The sequence below is a fragment of the Dermacentor albipictus genome, chromosome 7 (genome assembly GCF_038994185.2).
Source record: "Dermacentor albipictus isolate Rhodes 1998 colony chromosome 7, USDA_Dalb.pri_finalv2, whole genome shotgun sequence".
In the NCBI taxonomy this organism is placed as follows: Eukaryota; Metazoa; Arthropoda; class Arachnida; order Ixodida; family Ixodidae; genus Dermacentor; species Dermacentor albipictus.
The window spans coordinates 109,628,134-109,648,119 of NC_091827.1; the positions used below are offsets into that span (position 1 = coordinate 109,628,134).

The window sequence follows — 19,986 nt, forward strand, 5'->3', positions numbered from 1 at the left end:
AAGCGACAGAAGAATTACTCACCCCGGTTTTTTTTCTTTCGTGCAATGGTACGTGAAGACCTGCCACGATTGTCAGTGCCGCAAGAAACTACCAGTTAAACGGGCTGGCTTTCTCCACCTTGTGGACCGTCCTCAACACCGTTCCGACAAATAAGAATAGATCTACTTGGGCAATTTCCAGTGACCTCTTCGCGCAGCAGATGGATAGTTGTCGCTACTGACTACTTAACCCGGTACGTCGTAACGGAAGCTGTTCCGCAAGCAAACTCGTATGAAGTGGCCAAGTTCCTTGTACGCCACATCGTCCTACGACATGGTGCACCGTCTGTTATTATCACCGACCCCGGTACAGCTTTTACAGCCGAAGTTATTCAGGACGTTCTCAAGCTGAAGCATAGATCTCACCGTAAGAGCACTGCGTATCACCCCCTAACAAATGGATTAATGGAACGCTTGAACAGAACGCTGACTGATATGCTCTGCATGTATGTTGACGTAGAGCACAAGACGTGGCACTAGATTTTAGCCTATTGGACCTTCGCGTATAACACTGCTGTACAGGAGACTACACAGTTTGCGGCGTTCGAACTTTTATACGGGCACCACATCACGTCAACACTTGACGCTATGCTACCTCTGGCTGATAATAGCCCGACCAGCGAACACGTGGAAGTGTTCGTACAATGAGCCAAAGACGCACGCCAGCTTGCTCGGCATCTATCTAGAGCCAGCAGCATACCGACGCCCTTCGATATAACCAGGGTCGACGCGACGTCCATTAAAATACCGGCGCCTGCGTGTGGGTCTCGACGCCTATCTGTCGCCGTGGACTCTCGGAAAGGTGGCCCCGCTGGTATTTTGGCGCCTACAAGGTTACACGCCGCCTCAGTGACGTGACCAGACTACGTCGTCCCCTGCAGTTCTGACCCCAGTTCGCTCCGTCGTGGTCCTCTCGCTCAAGTTTTTCATGTAGTGCGCATGAAACCCCACTATGCGCGTACGTGAGCGCCGAGATTCACCTGAGGAGCGGCATTTCTTGTCGTCGGCGAGAGAACTGTGACGTGACCGAGAGGGTCGCTTTTCGCATGGGGGACAGTTGACACAATGATGTGGGGCTCCCGCCCCACTGGACGGCGCGTGCGAAGGTCGGCGCCATGAAAGACGATGAAGCGTGTAAGCTGCACGCTCTTCTTCTGACCCACCGTTAAAGCGTCTATTTTGTAATACTCCTTCTTCAGTCTACGTTGCAATATGTAACGACCATTGAAAAATCTCAATGACGCGGTCCTTTGTTCCAAGGTATTACGCAGTAGTAGCTGTCACTGGTCGTCTATTGTGAGTAATTGCACCGAAATTATAGTCGCAACAGAGAGCGCCTATATAAAGTAGGGGTTCTGCAATATATACGCACGCTAGTCAAATGAAAGTGAGCCAGTGCGAATATTCGGCAAGCAGAGTACTTTAAAAGTAGTCTCCCTGAGCATTTAAATTTTTGTCCCACTGAGTAACGAGTCGCGTTATTCCTGTCTCACAAGACTCCTTGGGTTGGTGCTTCAAAATGTCTGTAACTGCCTCTTTACAGTACAATACAATACATTTACAATAGCCTCAAGGACAAAACACAGCCTCGCTCTCTCATCCTCTTTAGGAAGGCTCTTCACGTAGCTGGAACGCACCTCCTACTCATCGGCGGCAATTTCAATCTCGCCCATACAGTCTGGGGCTTGCTAACCACGCACGGAAGCTGCAGCTTGCAACCTCTGGCAAGATTTACACGATTTAGACCTCACGCTTATCACGGATCCCTCTTTTTCCACACGCATCGGTACCTTCACTACCCGGGGCTCTACCCCCAATCTCACCTCCATCAAACATATCAACACTGCACACTAGACCAATATCCAGCAAGACTTGGGCAGCGACCATTATATCTTTACTATTTCTTTAACCCAACTCGTTGCCACCCCTGCCCCCACTAGAGAATTCATCACTACCGACTGGGATGTTTTTCGTAAGATAGGCATTGGTGCTACCTCAGCAGAAGGCATTGCCGACATTAACACTTGGATGCAAGCGTTACACACTGACGTTCAAACGGCCACTCGGGTGGGAGCTACAGATGCCCCACTTGAACGCATGGATAGCCGCTTCGCCCATCTTCTGGAAGCTAAGGCCTCCATTCTAGCACGACGGAACGCGCAGCGACTGAACTGTAGCCCCAAAAGTAAGATATCTAAACCCAATACAGCCATCGAGGAGCATTGTCAAATCCTCAGCCGATAACAATGGTCTGAGCTGTGTAAAAGGGTGGATGGATGACTTCATCGCCCATCCACGTGAGAACTCCTCAAACATCTGCTTGACAATACCGGCACCCGCATCACCCAACAGGGTCGGCTGCAAAAACTCCTTTATACGGAGACCCTTAAGCAAGGTCCACAACAAGTGCTTGACTACCTCTGAACCAGATATATCTCCAGGGGCCAAGTCAGTCCACACAGCAATTACATCGGTAATCATAACCCTACATTGGACACCGATTTCAGCGTATCTGAAATATATGCGGCTCTTCGCAAGCGTAACGATCGTTCTGCTCCAGGCCCGGACGGGGTCACTAACAACACCCTTCGAAATCTCGATGACGAGTCCGTGTCCCGTCTGACTGACTACATCAACGACTGCTGGCGCAATGGCGCCCTCCCAGCTGCCTGGAAGACTGCCAACGTTATCCTAATCGTAAAGCCTGGCAAATAATCTAGCCTCAAGAACCTAAGGCCCGTCTCCCTCACTTCATTCGTAGGCAAGGTGATGGAACACGCCCTCTCAGCACGCATGAACACCTACTTCGAAGACAACTCTCTCGATCTCCGCACCATCATTGGATTTCGCCCTCACCTTTCTACTCAAGACGCTATGTTGCTGCTCAAACATCAAGTGCTCAACGATCGTTCCCGTAACATGAAAGCCATCCTCGGACTCAACCTAACTCAAGGCTTTGACAGCAGTTCCCATGCAGCTATCCTTGACCAGGTCTTCCACCTCTACCTGGGAAAGCAAGCCTACAATTACAAGCGTGACTTCCTCTGCAATGTCATGGCCACCCTCTTGGATGGGGAGTTAAGATCAGACCAGCTTCCCCTTGGCAGCAAAGGCACCCCGCAAGGTTCAGTTATCTCTCCTATGCTCTTTAACTTAGTTATGATTGGCCTTGCCCAGAAACTCAAACGAGTCGACAATATCAACCATACCATCTACGCCAACGATATCACTATCTGGGCGTACCGAGGCAGTGATGGTGAAGAGCAGTGAGCCCTCCAAGCGGCGATCGACACGGTTGAAGCCTATCTCTAAGAAACCGGACTGCGCTGTTCGCCGGCTAAATGGGAGCTTCTTCTGTACAAGCCCATTCGATGGGGTCACCCTCACAAACACCAATCTGATCATCGACCCTTGACGCCATCACCCTACGCCTTCAAGATGGCAGTCCTATCCCACACGTCCCTAGTATACGGGTCCTCGGTCTCAACATCTCTACCAACGGCTCGAACGGCTTGGCTCTCAACAAGATCTGTGCCCAATTTCAAAACACCCTACGCCTCCTTAAACGTATCTCTAATCGAGGCGGGGTACTCAAAGAAGAAAGCCTTTTCCGCCTCGTGCTGTCTTTTGTCAGATGTCACATTACCTACGTTGCTGCATATCTCAACTGGCACCGGGCGGAGCAAAACAAGCTCGACATCCTTATACGAGGGGTCTGCAAGCAAAAACTTGGCCTCCCTCCCGCATTACACCAGCACTGAACTCTTCAACCAAATCGGATTTCACAACAACCTGAACTCACTGAAGCCCAACAACGCTCTCAACTGGAAAAGCTCACCCTCCCTGAAACGCGTCACCTTATTCCATCCATACTTGGCTTCACCTACAATAAGCAACAGGGCCACAAAGAACCATTCCCGACTGAAATCCGTAGCAGCATCTACACAGACCCTATCCCTAGAAACAGGCACCCTGAGTATAACAAGGCCCGGCGCCAAGCTCGGGCCGGAGCTATCACAAAAGTCCTTGCTCACGTACCTGACATCACATTTGTTGATGAAGCGCAATATTACCATGGCACACAAGTTCTGCCCATTGCCACGTGCGATGAAGTCCTACACTACGCCTCCAACGTCAGTACCCCCACTGGGGAGACCGCTGAAGAAGTGGCCATCGCCCTGGCCACTCTAGATATGCCACCTGCCACACTATCGTGTGTCACTCTCGCTCAGCCGTCACTCAGTTTAGCAAAGGCCGTATTTATCCTCTAGCTCTTCGGATCCTCTATCATGCACCAGACTCTAAAGACAGCATGATCTCCCTGACATGGATCCCGGCCCATGCGTGCCTTGCCCACCCACAGCTCTCCACTCTCAACAAGGTCCCCCACTCCTCTGCGCGAGCCCTAGTCAACCACGCCGAAGGCACTGGAGGCGAGTAGGACACCAGGGATAGTCTGACAACTTATAAAGATCTCGTTAAGGCCTTTTACATCACTCGCCGAACCTTCCCCCACTTCACCCCAAGTTCAGCCAGGCGCAGGCTACCACCCTGCGTTGGCTACAAACACGAACCCTTCACTCGCCCGCCTCCACTTTATATTCCCAGACGTTTGCACTACCCCCAACAGCCGGTGCTGTGGCATTCACCCGGCTACGCTTCCACATATGCTGTGGGAGTGCCCAGCACAATAGAAACACATTAACATCACGACCCTCTCATCGAGTTTGCATGAGGCTCTGTGGAGCGCCGTCCTCGACGGCCAAATCTCGGCGACCCAGCACACCCGTGAGGTGGTGGCGAGGCAAGCCCTCGACGTCCGCTCCTGGAAGCTTATGCCCAGCAATTATAAAGTTTACCAATAAACGTTTATCCCCCCTCTTGCACGTGACTGTCCGACGCGAATCTTGTTCCCTTGAGCTGTTCTTTCAATTGCCCCAAAATGTGGAAGTCGCAAGTCGACAAGTCTCTGCTGCATGGCGGATGCTGCACCGTTTCCAACTTGAACTTTGCCAGTTTTGTGTTAGCTACATCAACGACGTGGGGACGGGCAGTGTCGCGGAGCAAGATGAGCCCATTCGCTAATCTTCTACGTCATTTTTGTTTGCGACACGCAGCTAATCCACACACAATATTGTTTCAGAATATCGCAAATGGTTTATAGTCTCTTTAGGTTTATCAAATTCAATCAGTAATGGCCCCTGACGGTCGAAAAAAAAAAGTCACGAACACTTTCCCGAGGCAAATGTCGGCCTTTGCTTTCTTTCGGGGAGGTGAATTTTAATGTTTCCACTGTAAGCTTTGCTGTCGCGTTTCAGGCGCGTAGTAGCGGCGCCATGATTCGTCCCTGGTCACCATTGCACACAAGAAGTCGTCCTCCTCATTGTGATACCGGATCAGACGAGTCAAGGAAGCACCGAATCCCTCCGTCTTCTGGTGGTGGTTCAAGATCTTGGGCATCTATTGTGCACTCAAGAGCTGATAACTGAAATGTTCATGAATTATGGCGTGAATGGAACCATGACTGAAGTTCATACGCTCTGCCAGTTCATCGATGCTTATCCTTCGTTCTTGTCTAATGAGCTCATCAACCTTTGCGATTGTGGGGGAGGATTGCACGCTGGCTTAGGCTGGCCCTGGATCGTCTTTGGATGTTTAACGTCCTTTCTTAAACCGTTTGCTCAAACGCTTCCCAATGACCAATGATATGCGATGATAACGTACTCGGCATCCACATGTCGACCAATTCCCTTTTGAGAAACACCTTGAGTTGTCCGAAACCTCACGACACCGCGCTGATCACCTTTTGAAGCCTCCATTATGTCATGCAACCATGTTCAACCCAGTGTATCCGAGCATTAAAGAACATTTGTCCTCGCACCTGTGTGTCAGTTTTGTAAATGAGAGATGCCTGTTTAATACGCGCATGCCTGACACATATTGAATCAAACCATTATTGGGCAGTGTGGGTATGCTCACTTTCATTTGACTCGCCTTCGTATATTAGAAATGCGAAGTTACAGCTTCATAAAGGGCAAAAATGCGTCACTGGAAAGTTCTCTGCACGTATACACAAAACCTCACAGCAAGATATTTAAATACACGTATAAGTCTCCAATATATCTACATATATAAGACAAGGTCACTGTATATAATGCGTCACACAAGGCGAATAAAGATTTTGCGCATCACAGATCGCAGAATCCTAAGGCCCTCCGGCCTTCCCTTTTCCCGATGTATCGCGCGCGAAGGCAGGCGGCGCAATTCCTCCTCGCTTTTCTCCCTTATGCACGCAAGACTGAGGCACCATCGTCGGCTCAACCATGCCCCCCCTTCCCCTTTATGCTTTCACTCACGCATGCAGCATGCGGCGCGCGGTCACGATCTTATCGCTCTTGGACTTTATACAGAACATGAGGGAGACGGCGACGGCAGGAATACGCCTGGTGTGTCCACGTAATTGCTATCGCAATAATATAATAAATGTATCCGGCAACTCAAGCGTCCCGTGGCCCATGAATTTCCGCAAAAGAAGGAGAAGTAACAGTATCGAACTTTCACCATGCGATAATTCGCTGCGCCGCAACAATGTATTATTTTTTCTTTTATGGGGCTGGGGCAAACAAATGAAAAAAAAAACAAAGGAAAGCAGGGTGGCCACAATCGAATGCCGACTTTTAGCACTTAATGTGGCTAACGAACAAATATCAAAGAAAACGTGAGACGCTTGGTCCACAGGGAACCGCATGCACACTGCTCGGTATCCTAAACCATCTAGACAAAACTTTCCGGAGAGGTTGCGCGCAAGCGAACGCTTTGCAATCTGTCGAGCCCCTGCAGTGATGGCGGCCTGCGACCATGCATTGTTTCTATTTCTCGTCTGTTAGCCAGAAAGCATCCAAAATTCTGCAAGGCGAAAATGCATTCGGCCAGCGAAACACGAACGCGCAGCGATATGCGCCGCGCGGTGGTCGAGGCAGCGCGAGAAAAATGCATACGCTTTGCCTGGCTCTCAGAGCCAGAGCGAACAAGCAAACAGAAAAATTGAAAAGTTTGAATGTGTCCTCGCGAGTAAAGGTCAAAGTAGAAAAATAAACAAGAACGTAGTTACTTTTGCTGGCATTAGTGTTTCGAAATGTATGCTTTGTCGCAGGTGAAAAAATGTTGATATTCTTTTCTGTGACATGACGGCACAAATGAACAACCACAACGCTTCTTCTCATAGGATTTCGCTGCGTGCTTTGTCAAATTATCTGATTGTGTGTTGATTTGGCTTGCCTCATTGTGTTGTCTGATGTACGACTTCAGGAAAGGTAATGCATCTCTGACGTGAAATGTTAATACCACCAATAAACCCACAAAGTTCCGGAATTGAAAATTTAAACCATGACTTCAGAAATGTCAATGCACCTTTCCGAACTAAAGCTTATGAGAACTTTAAAATTTTTAAATTAAATTATGGGGTTTACGTGCTGAAACCACGATCTGATTATGAGGCACGCCGTATTGGGGGACATCGGAAACTTTAAGCACCTGGCGTTCTTTAACATGCACGTAAACCTAAGAACACGGGTCTTTTAGCATTTCACCCCCAAATGCGGCCGCCGTTGCCGGGATCCGATCCCACGGCCTCGCGCATAGCAGCTGAACGCTATAGCCTCAAAGCAACCGCGGGGGGCCGATGAGAACATTATACACATGAAGTTTCAGAAATGAAATCAATGTACTCCATAGATTCCACGGCCTCTGTGAGATGCCGCGTCAAGCCCGCTTGCCATCGAAACGCCCTTGAAACTTTGTGCTCGGATGGTGCTCGTGCGTTATGTGACTCCATGTGCATGGGAGTTGCCACGAAATGCAGCCCGAGTTCGCAGTGTTCGCGCCCAAATGTCTTTTCGAGCATGAAAAAGACGTTCTAGACAAAATACAGAATTGTTGCTGGCGCCGGGGTCGTTTGGGCCAGCGGAGCATGACAGCAGGAAAAAATTTCGGGGGGAGAGCCTGAAGCCCCATAAGCCCCCCACCCCCCTCCCTTGGCTACGCCCTTGATGTGAACTCATCTGTGTAGGTTCCTGTCCTTATAACTGAAGGCATATATATATTGCATCGGGAAAAATATGAATCAGTTGCGAGCGCCCACCTGTCCTTGCCTTTTATTCTGTTATCAGTGCCCAATTTTTTGCGCCTAAAACCATTTCGAAATATCCTGGAGCTCGTGCTACTGAGCGCCTCGTTTCTTATCGTATGGTGTGGCCGAGTGCGAAGTATGACGCGCGCCGCTGTGTTCGCGAATGCATTGGCTGTCAACGTTCCAAGTTGACACGACAAACGAAGTCAGCACTGAACTTCTTCGGTCTACCTAAGGCCTGGTTCGATCACACTCACATAGGCATCGCTGGCCCACTGCCACCATCCCAAGTTGCTCGCTACGTACTCAATTGAGTAGACCGTTATACCCACTGGCGTGAACCATTTCCTCTCACTGACATTACGTTACAGTGACTTCCGCGCTTGTCAGTGTGGCTGGATCACACGCTTCCGATGCCCCAGCGTTGTTAGCACCAATGGTGGCCGACAGTTCGAATGTGATGTCTTCCGCGAACTCACGTGTCTTTTTGGCATCTAAAATATCCACACGACCGCGTGTAACCCATCGGAGAATGGAATGGTTGAACGCCTTCACTATCAACTTGAGGCCCCCCTGATGGCCCGCCAGGCTCGCACTTCTTGTGCTGAAGAACTTCCTTTCGTCTTGGTAGGCGTGCTCTTTGATGGAAGACAACGGCTGAATAGCTGCGGAGGTAGTCTATGGTACAGGGTTTTTAGGGTGCTCGGTGAATTTTTCGCAGCAGCTGCTGTTGCCGCGCCCGATCCAGACAGCTAGGCTCAGCAGCTCCGCTTCCTGTTTGCACGCTTGTGTCCTTGCCTTTGTAGATTTGCACCTTCTAGTAATGTTTTTGTCAGCAATGACATGCCTACAGCGAGCCACGTTTTCGTGTGGCGTAAAGGCATCCGACCCTTTCTTACTCCTCCTTCTATGACCGCGCTCTCAAGGTACTCAAGCGCTCAGAAAGAACAGTTGCCATCGACCTCAGTGGTCGTAAAGAAGTAGTGCCATTACACAGGGTCAAACCAGCCTATCTAACAACCTCGCCATCATTATCTGCTTTCACCGACTTTACAGCCGCTAAAGCCACGGATCTACCGGGTCGCCGGCATCAAAGGCTGTTTCTGGGACACCGCTTTACCGCGGCTTTTCTCCTAAGAGGGGGATATCCCTCTAGTCGTCATGGTCGCCTCTCTTGGTTACCTTTCATACACGGCGGCGCGCTTGTATTCCGCGCTTGGCTTCCAATCTCGCTGCAAGCAGCGAGATTGAAAGAAAAAGGGAAGAAGAATAAAAATAAGAGCTACTTCTGCTGCCGCTATCGACCCGAATGGTTCTCAGGTCGTTTCGTAGTTTTATTGGGCCTAAACTCAGTCCCTTATATATGTCCTTAAGTTTGCTGCTTTCCACTCCTTCTGAAATTTTGATGTTGCCAGGATTTTATTACGAAGTAACTACATAATGTAGCTGTACAACCTTTTACCTTTGCTTACAAGTTATTAGAAAGTTTGTCAGAAAATGTTTCATCTTCGTCATCTTAACTAACATGGCCCCACTAAGCCACTCATCTCGTGATCAAAAATAACTGCTTGCTCCAAAGGAAAGTTTGTCAATTTTAAAGAAAATGTTCTCGGGACATCAGTTTAAAGTTTCTTCTGACCAGCAGTTGCAACCGGTTAAAATTACTGAAAATATTTTGGCAGTATACATTGTTTCAGGTTTGGAGTGATCGGTCTTCCAATTGGAAAAATCTGCAAATCGCAAAAAGGCCGCCTCCACCTTAAAGAATTATAACTCATTTTCTCGATGTCCGTGCAGCGTTTCGCAAAACAAAGGTTTTCTACAGAGACATTTGCACACCTCATGCAAATTTTTTTTACGACAACAAAACAAAGTTGGGAACCTCGTGAGGGGCATCGCAACAGCCGACGCTTCATCGAGGTCAATTGCAATGACAGCAGGAACATTGGCGTGTGACGAGGTTAGCTACACAAAGGGAGCGCTCATGTGTCTGTTTTCCGCGGCTTGTGAATCTGCGATGAAAGCGTGAAAAGAGGACTAAATTCATAAAAGCGTTCTTTTGTAGTGCAATCACGCATGGCTTCAAAAGCGCAAACTGTCTGCTACCTTATCTTCTTTTTGAATATGCTGAATATGTTCGCCGCAAATTGAGGGCTACTTGTTCGGAGCATGCTTAGTGATTTTCTTAGCCTTTAGGAAGGAAATTCTTTTCCGTCTTCCCGAGGAATACCTACAAATTGAGCGCTGCAGAGAGGAAATTAACAGCCTGCATGCTCGTCGGCGCTATCTTCTGCGCTAAATACAGCCACCAAAAGTCCGAGCCGCTAAATCGAATGCCTACTCCAAGCTACCCTGGGAAATGGTGGGTGTGGACCTGTCGCAGCTTGACGCAAGCCAATATTCCACCTATTTGTCCTATCATTCCAATATGAAAAACCTCAAGTCCTACACATCAACATATTCCATCGTGAGCCACCGGAAAAGCCTGGTCGTTCGTCACAGCATCCCCACCTATGTGGTGTTTGACAACGGCACCCGACATCTGTGTTTACTATTTTCTCATTTCACCTAGGTGGGTGGCATCGCCTGTTTTGTATCCTATCTCATATAAGCATAAGTTGACGGCGACACGGAGACTGTGCTAGAATCTGCGGAATATGTCCTACGAAAAATAGACCTTTCTGATCTTGCTTCAATGGGCCTATGGAGGTACCCTCGGACCGACTGCGTTCTGTTGCTCTGAGCTGCTTATGGGACGACGCTTACACACGGGTTCTTGCATTTCCGGTTTTCTTCATGCCTGCAAACACTGACAACGACAAAGCGATAGCAAAGGGCACTATAAAGCCATGGAACAACACAGAGTTTTAATCCCCACCATGCACCCAAACAGCCATCACCCTCATTCCCAGATCTCGTGTACGGGTCAACTGCAAACGGGAAACACCACACCAAGCTTAGACTCTACATTCGTCCGTACCTCAGCCATGCCATGGCAAAGTACGCCACAGCAGATGAATGCTAGTTCTTCTGTTGGAGTCATCGCATGACATAGAGAAAACGATCCCTCCTCCAGACACTCTCGCCTAAATTGATGACGACTGTCCCTCGCCTACAGCAGCAACGTCAGCAGAGAACATCGGCGGAGTTTTGTCTTGTCATGCCGGCCAAGAGGTCCGCAGCAACGCTGACTTGCCACCTGGTTGTCTAACAGTACTCAAGCTGCTACGTCAAGAGCACTATTTGTTTTTACCCCTTCCGGAGGCAAGGCATTTGTGCCTAATCGTTAAAAGTTCTGAGCAAATTAGGAAATACTTGACATGGGCACCCTATAGCGGCGCACGCGCGCGCAATGTAATGTAATAGCCAAAAGTGAACTCGCCTCCTCCCCCCCCCCCCCCCTATGCGGAGTTAAAAGGAAAAGCTCACGGCGGCCCATACTTACCGACGATAAACGTACTTTTGGTACCCAACAGCCCGTATGGCGAACCCTGTTTTCTCCTGCCCCAAGCACAGGAGAGTACCAACCAGGAAAGTGCACTGCTAGTGAAGATTTAGGACAGTGAGCCCAAATATATGAAAACTAAGCGCTCACTGTATATTACCACCTTCTACAAAGATTACGTGAAATGCGGTTTGAAAAGAGTGCAGTCAGGCCGGTTCATTACAAGCTTTTGTCGGATAAATACGGTTTGATAATTGAAGTTTTTTTTTCATATATCTGAACTCCGCATAGGGAATATTTGATGACATCTATAAACACCGTCCTGATACCTACGCCCCATTTTCGGCAAGAAATTAGGCTGTATGTAAGCCTACGCGAAATAGGTAATTTTTGCCTGTGTGTTAAGGTTTGCCACCCCTTTCCAGATAGCACTCTTGACGCGAGAAAATGTACAAATGTGCTGAAACCCACTTACCTTAGTGGTGGGGCAGCACTGGCTCAGTACATCGTAAATGAGCACCAAAGTGCCGTAATCTAGTCGTAACTGAATCATGCGTCGCTCGCACTGTACTAAATTTGGAGCATGCTGTGAATGCTTCACAGGTTAAGCTGCTCTTAAGCTCACAAACGCTTGCATTCTTGCTTTATTATGCGTGAGAGAATCGCATGCGGTGTTTCAAGATTTACATATTCATTGTTCTGCAACTGGTCTGTTGTAAGTTTGTTAACTTCTGGAACAATGTTCACATCAACCGCAGCTCCAGTGCGGGAAAACAATTTGTGCAGGGCATTGGCGCTTGCGCCATTTCGGATCCCTATTCGTTGGGAGATCTTTCTTTCACTTTCTCTTGCAGATTCTGCCCGCAGATTGGAGACTACCCCAAGGCTTACCAGGTTGGGTGGAGTCCTGACCAAGAATTCGGACTTTATTCGATTGCCAGAAAGTCAGACCACTGGGTTGGCTATAGGGATCCGAGCCATCCTGGGTTCCCAGCCGGATACTACTACGTTTGCTTCTACTTCGTGAGGCACGATACGCTACACGTGAGTTGTGCTTTGGCATTAACTGCCCTCCTGCTGAGTGAAAGTGTACATTTTGAACAGAAATACGATATTGAATGCATCATCACAAGATTTGTCGTTTAATCTCTGCCACGAATCTTATTGCGAGATTTCACAATATATTAGGGCTCCAGCTTCGGTAAGTTGGTTGCCATGCACCTTCAGCGTCACCACATATAACAAAGATGGGCGAGAGAAGACAGAACGTGTCCAGTGTTTTCTTTGTTCCTCGGTGTTTAATGCGGTGTTGTTGAAGATATACATTACAATGTCGAACTGTGACATAACAGTGTAACGCTAGCTGAACTTCCACTTTCCATAAAAAGGAATGTCGAAGGACATGAACATAGGTTAGAATGACTTTAAAATATTATCTGGTGTATTTGCCTATCAGCACTACGTAGGCTGGCTGCGTTCAGTAGGCTGGCTGCGTTCAGTAAGCGGGATTGATTTGTTTATAGCAACACGTGCTTTGAGCCTTCACGGATGAGTTTCTTGCTCACGGCCATTATATCCTGTACTAGACATGCCACTCACTTTGGACAATTTTGTCATTGGCTTATTCTCATAAGTTTGCTCCTCGTGTTGCAGACTATAAGCGAAAAGTGCCTTCTTCCTGAGATCAGCTTCTCACAAGGAACTTTTTAGCTAAATGCATTTGACAAAGCCGTACAGTGCATTCACACTTCTTAGATATTAGTGGCAGTAATGCAATGAGAAAACTATCCTTTAATTGTTGCATAACTCTTCATAATTTGTTTAATATGCGTATTGTTTTCAAACACGGCACATACCCAGTGGATCAAGAGTTTCATAAATGAAGCGTAGAAAACGGGTGAGGTCCCAGAGGAATGCAAGGTAGCCGACAAGGTGTTGATTCCCAAGCCAGGCAGTAACCTAGCGTCGAGAACATTCGCCCCATCCCCTTTACGTTATGTGTGGATAAAGTGGCAGAACACACGATCCTCAACAGACTTAATGACTACCTTGGAGGAAAGCGACATTTGTACACATAACATGACCGTTCTCACGCCTGCCTTTCAACGCAGGACACAATGAGGCGCATTAAGGACCAAGTCATCGATGGGTACTTCAGCGATACCAAGGTCATTCTCGGCTTAGCCTTGAAAAAAGGCCTTCGACAACATCAAGCAAAAATTCATCTTGTAGACGGTGGCGAACCTCAAACTTGGGCCCAGGCTTTCCGACTGCATCATATCCTTCCTGTATGGGAGAAGAGCGAGGCTGCGCATCGGTAACTTCTCTGAAGACGTACCGCTAGGAAAACGAGGCACGCTCCAGGGATCTGGCATTTCTCCAGTGCGTGAAGTCTTCCGGAACCCCCTTGGGAAGTTTGAAGACCGTGAGTGCATATTATTTTGCACTTTTGGACTTTGAAGTTCTCCGGGGTGGCGCTGCCGTGTTAAGCCTGACGCCGCCGTACGTAGCAGCGCGTAGGTAGGCGAGGCGCTCCGCCGCCTTTGCCGCCGCTCGCTTGCTAAGACACTCACTATGGCGCACAATGCTGGATCCCAGCCGGCCGCTTCTACTTCTACCGGAGGGAGTGGAGGTGGAGTTGTTGCTACAGCCCCACCCGCCCCCGGTGCTATTGTTCGAGCTGCCGCTGGGCCTTCGTCGCAAGAAACTACAGTCATGGACTTCCAAGACATTTCGGAAGATCGCCACGACGACCCTGCCACTATGGAAGAGGACCTTTCGCATGGGACGCCATCGGAATGTCTTTATTCCAACTGGTCATTACACCTCAAGCGAAGAACGAAGAAGCTCGCCAGAGGCGAGCAAGTGTGCGTGGCAGGCAGGGTGATCTCTCCGCTATCACCCTCCTCTGCCACCGCATTATCATCATCATCCTACGCAGCTGCAGGCGCTGGGGCATCAAAGAAGCCTTCTCTTAAGAAGAGGCGACGACTCCCCCCACTGCCACGCAGCGACTTCCAAATCATCATTCGACCCAAGAAGGGCCTTCAGGTGAAGAGTTTCAGCAACCACCAAATATCAAAAGCCGTCTCGGCCGCCTGCGGAGGGAAAGTTGACGATTCGCATTTCATCGTGCGCTTAAGACCCGGTTCCAACATAATTATTGTTAGTACCTCAGATCAGGAGGTCGCGGATATTGCGCGCAAGATCACGCGGATTGTGCTGGGCGGCAACCTTTACGAAGTCAACTCTTACGTTGCGGCACCAGACGGTGTGGCCCGGGGCGTCATTCACGGAATCGACCCGGATACCCCGCCCGAGGAGCTTATGACTCACCTAAGGGTTAGGACCCAAGGCGTGGAAATCGTGCAGGCCCGCATGCTGGGAAAGACCAAGACGGCCTTGATCACGTTCAGCTCTCACGTAGTTCCACGATACGTCTACTACTACGGAGGGGAGACCGAGTGCCACCCCTACAAGCCCACAAAACAAATCTGCTATGTTTGTCAGCGCATGGGACACCGATCGGACGTTTGTCCTACCCCGAACATCAAAATTTGTCTCGCTTGCGGGACGCACGACCCGACGGACGACCACGAGTGCTCGCTCAAGTGCGCCGTCTGCGGCGAAGCCCACGCCACGGGGTCTCGCGAGTGCTAGCAGAAGCTAAAAAACAAGAGCACTACCACCAAGAAGCATCCTCCACCCGGAAGGAGGAAGGAAGACGACGACAATGATGGAGGAAGGCCAAGGCGAAGCCGCCTACGGTGGTTCAGCTCGGAATCCTCGGCGAGCCACTCAACGTCCAGGGTCCAAGCCAGGTCAATGTCCCGGTCCCGGTGCCGATCCCGATCCCGGTCCCAGTCCAGGTCCCGATTCCACTCGGAGTGGCCAAAGCTAGGAGAGAAGGAAGGGCAGCGGCAGCCTTCTACCTCAACATCCACGTCTAAACAGAAGAACCAATCGGGCAAGAAAACCCAAGCCAACAATGACAAGGTGAACCGGATTCAGTCTAGTACCTCCTCCGCTCAAAATACCAGTGAAAATAGTAAATGCTCCCCAGAATGTACGCGCATCAGGGAAGAAAATAAAAAAAAAACTCAAGGCTCAGGTTAACGACCTAAACCAACGCATGCAACGCTTAGAAGCGTTGCTAAGCAAAACCAGCAACAACACACAGGCAGGGTCGCAAAGCGGAACGATAGGCCACGAGCCCGCCATCTCCATTTCTCCCCCCTCAAGAACTACCACGCCCTCATCGCTCCCCGGTGGGGTCTCGGCAGCGGCAGACCAGTCAAGTGTAGTCACCCTCGAAGGTTTTTATGCTACGATACAAGAGATGCTTTACCAGATGGGCGAAATAAACAATAAAGTCAAGGAGAACACACTGAGCCATGAAGACCTTGAAAGAAGAATACGCAAGGTTGAGTTTGGCTCGCGCAAGCGGGTCGACGACGAGATCAGCAACCCACGCATCAAGGCGTACAGGCGCATAAACAACACGGGTGACGTCAGGGACGCCGGCAACTGCGACGACGGTGGCATGAATGTCAGCAATGGCTAACACCACAGGCAGCGCGCCTGAACACCTTGAGATCTGGCAGTGGCATTGTCGCTCTTTCAACAAGAAGGCAAGTTCACTCCAACTCTTCATCCAAAATCACCTATACCCCCCCGACGTCATCTGCCTTCAGCAGGTCGGGAACCAGCCGTTCAGGCTACAGGGTTACTACGTAATTAAACACGCGGGATCTCCGAAGGTCGCGGTTTTAGTTCACAAAACGGTGACGGCCGTGGGACAACATTATCAACATCATGACATTAATCACGTGCTAGTGGAAGTCCTCCCGCAAAAGAGGGGTAGACGTAGCACTTTCATCCTGAATTTGTACAGTCCGCCGAGGCCTCAGAAAGACAACTTCCGCAACATTATTTGTGACAGCGTGAGAGCCGCTGGCTGCAACCAGCTGGTAGTTGTGGGAGACATGAACGCTAGACACACGACTTGGGGCTACGAACAAGACACGCAAAAGGGAAGGTCGCTCCTCGATGCGGTTGACCAAATGGGCCTCGAATTGATAACCAACCTCCTCCAACCAACCCGAGTAGGCAACAATGCACGTCGAGACACGTTTCCGGACCTGTCATTTGTCAAAAACGTTAGGGAATACTCATGGGCGCACCTGGGCGAAACATTGGGCAGCGATCACTATATCCTCAGCATCTCGGTATCCACGCCGAAACTCAAGAGAACAATTGGCGAAATTAGGCTTATGGACTGGGAGGCATTCAGGCAGTACCCCCCGCCCGAAAATGGTATAACGGACATAGCGGAATGGATGCAGCACCTCCGGGACGCCCACATCCAAACCACTAAAACCATCCAGCGCACCGTCGAAATGCCCGAAGTCAATCGCCGGCTATTACACCTGTGGGAAGCCCGTAAGGGCCTCCTCAAACGGTGGAAGCGACAGCGGTTAAAACGGAAACTACGTCTACGAATCGAGAAAATAACAGACGAAGCCAGAAATTACGCAAACGAGTTGACGCAGCAAAATTGGGTACAGTTTTGCACCTCGCTTAAGGGTACCCTGAGTACGGCGCAGACGTGGGCCATCCTACGTTGCCTGATCGAGCCCGACAAGGCGAAATCGACAACCAGTCGGACGCTTCTAGAAATTGCCCTCAAGTTCCCCGGAGACGACCAGGATCTGATTGACACCCTAAAAACCAGATACCTGGGTAGCGACCCTATACAACCCTGCCTCCTAAAATATGATGGAGAACCAAGACCAGAACTGGACGCTCCCATTACGGAGGAAGAAGTGTATGCCGCGGCACGAGCCTCACAGCGCAACACTGCTCTCGGAGTTGACAAAATCACAAATGCCATGATTAGAAACCTGAGCCCGATGCACATCCAGGACTTGACCGAATACCTAAACGAGAAACTCTGGAGCGAGGGCCACGTACCGAACGAGTGGAAACACGCGGAAATCGTGACCATTCCCAAACCTGGCAAGAAGCCCGCGATCGACGCCCTGCGTCCCATCTCGCTGACCTCGGGCCTCGGCAAGCTGTACGAGAGGGTCATTGAAACCCGCCTCCAACATTACATAGAGGACGGTGACCTCTTCCCGCACACCATGCTTGGCTTCAGGCCGGGGATTTCTGCTCAAGATGCGTTCCTAATCCTTAGGGAAGAAGTTCTCAAGGGCATCCCGAAGGGAGGAGAACACCTCCTGCTCGCACTCGACCTAAAAGGGGCCTTCAATAACATTTCCCTCGAGGCCATTTTCTAGGGACTGAACGACATCAGCTGCGGGGAGCGCATCTTTAATTACGTTAAATCGTTCCTGACGGGCCGGACGGCAACCATCGGAATAGGCAAGACTCGATCGGATACGATCGACGTGCCGAACAAAGGAACACCGCAAGGGGCGATAATCTCCCCGATTCTATTCAATGTCGCGATGCTAGCGCTGACCAAAGAGCTGCGGAACATCCCCGACCTAGGTTACGCCCTGTACGCAGACGACATCACGCTCTGGGCCACCAAGGGCTCCCTAGTGCGAAAAGAGGCGACCCTTCAAGAGGCCGCAACGGCCGTGGAGAGATTTGCGGCAGCGAGTGGGATGCGTTCGTTGTGCGCCCGAAAAGTGCGAAGTGATCCGGGTGCACGGAGGAGGAATCCACAAGTCCCCCGGCCCTATCGACCTCTATCTTGAGGGCCAGAAGATAACGGAAGGCAATAAGGTTAGGATTCTGGGTTTTTGGATCCAGAGCAACCTGAAAGCCTCCCACACCATCCAAACCCTAAGGTCTGCCACCAACCAGATCTCGCGGATTATAAAATGAGTTACAAGAAGCCGCGAGGGCATGCGAGAAGAGGACACGCTTCGCCTTGTCCAGGCTCTGGTGATCAGCAGAATAACGTATAGCATGCGGTATCCCTATTCCTCGCTAAACAAACGCGACCAAGAACAAGTCGATGCCATCATCAGAGGCGCGTACAAAACGGCCCTGGGTCTCGCTGTCACGACCTCAAACGAGAAGTTAGCGGCCCTCGGGATCCACAACACCTTCGTTGAGCTGTCGGACGCGATTATGGCTTCGCAAAAGGCCAGACTACAGAACACGTCGGCGGGCAGAGCCATCCTCCACCGGACCGGAACGGCAACGGAGCTCCGTGCCCTCGATGGGCAACGATCACTCCCGTCTGTGGTCAGAGGCAAGATCAAGGCGAACCCGATACCGAAGCACATGCGTCATGAACTCCACGAAGGACGACGCAAAGCTCTCGTCGAGAGACAGCGTCGACAATTCAAGGGTGACCCGTACGTAACGTACGTGGACGTGGCGGCGTACCCTGTAGGGGGCCTCTTCGCGGTAGCCGCCGTCAACGGGAGAGACAACCCCTTGACCCTCGCGGCCTCCGTAAGGGCAGAGACCCCAGCTGCGGCTGAGACCATAGCCGCGGCGCTGGTTATAAAACAAGAAGACAGGATAGGCAGGGAAGTCCATGTCGTTACTGACCCGCAACAGGCCTGCCGCAACTTTACGAACGGACGAACACCACTGCTGGCGGCTGAGATTCTAGGCCCGAGGCTGCAAGAATACCATCAAATCACGTGGACGCCGGGTCACGCGGGTCTGGAGGGGAACGAAAGGGCGAATGCCCTAGCTCGAGCGCTAATCAACCGAGCGGGGCAAGACCAATCGTCTTATCAATCGCCACCCTTTACCTTCATGCCCCTGCCATCCAATTACTGCGACCGACTCTAGATCCAGCGACTCAACCGCAGGTATTATCCTCCGCCTCACAAAAAGCTCAGCACTGAAGATGCCGTAGCTCTCCGACTTATACAGACCAACACATTTCCAAACCTACACATATACAGTAAAATGTTCCCACATACATATCGCGGCATCTGCCCATGGTGCGGCGACACACGCCCTACACTCTTTCACATCTCGTGGGGGTGCGAGGGCAAATCTCAACACTTAAAGACTCCTAGCACATCATTTGAGCGGTGGGAGGTACAGCTGACCGGCGATACCCTGGCGGGACAAGAAGTTCTCGTCCAGCAAGTACGTCGAGCAGCCATGGCCAGTGGAGTCCTGGAATGAAGACACCACCCACTCGACCTCAAGAGCAACCACCTCGGTGGTCCGAATAAATGTTTTCTCTCTCTCTCTCTCTCTCTCCAGTGCTTTTTATTCTCTGCATGATGGGAATGTCCAAGAGCCTTCGTCGACGTTGCGGTATATAGAGACGACAATACGTTTACGGCGGTGGTCGTGGACCAGACTGGCTTGACTACGAACTGTGCCACAATATGCACAACGAATCCGCAAGTGGCTGAACAAGTGT

The 19,986-nt window shown here is 50.4% G+C and overlaps 1 protein-coding gene across 1 annotated transcript in view; it reads left to right on the forward strand.

Moving 5' to 3' along the window:
* Positions 1–19,986, forward strand: part of LOC139047893 (uncharacterized) — a 149,408-nt gene that overhangs the window by 79,265 nt on the left and 50,157 nt on the right. The window contains exon 4 of the mRNA XM_070522068.1: positions 12,467–12,656. Within this exon, the coding sequence (XP_070378169.1) occupies positions 12,467–12,656 (190 nt within the window). The remainder of the gene's footprint in view (positions 1–12,466; positions 12,657–19,986) is intronic.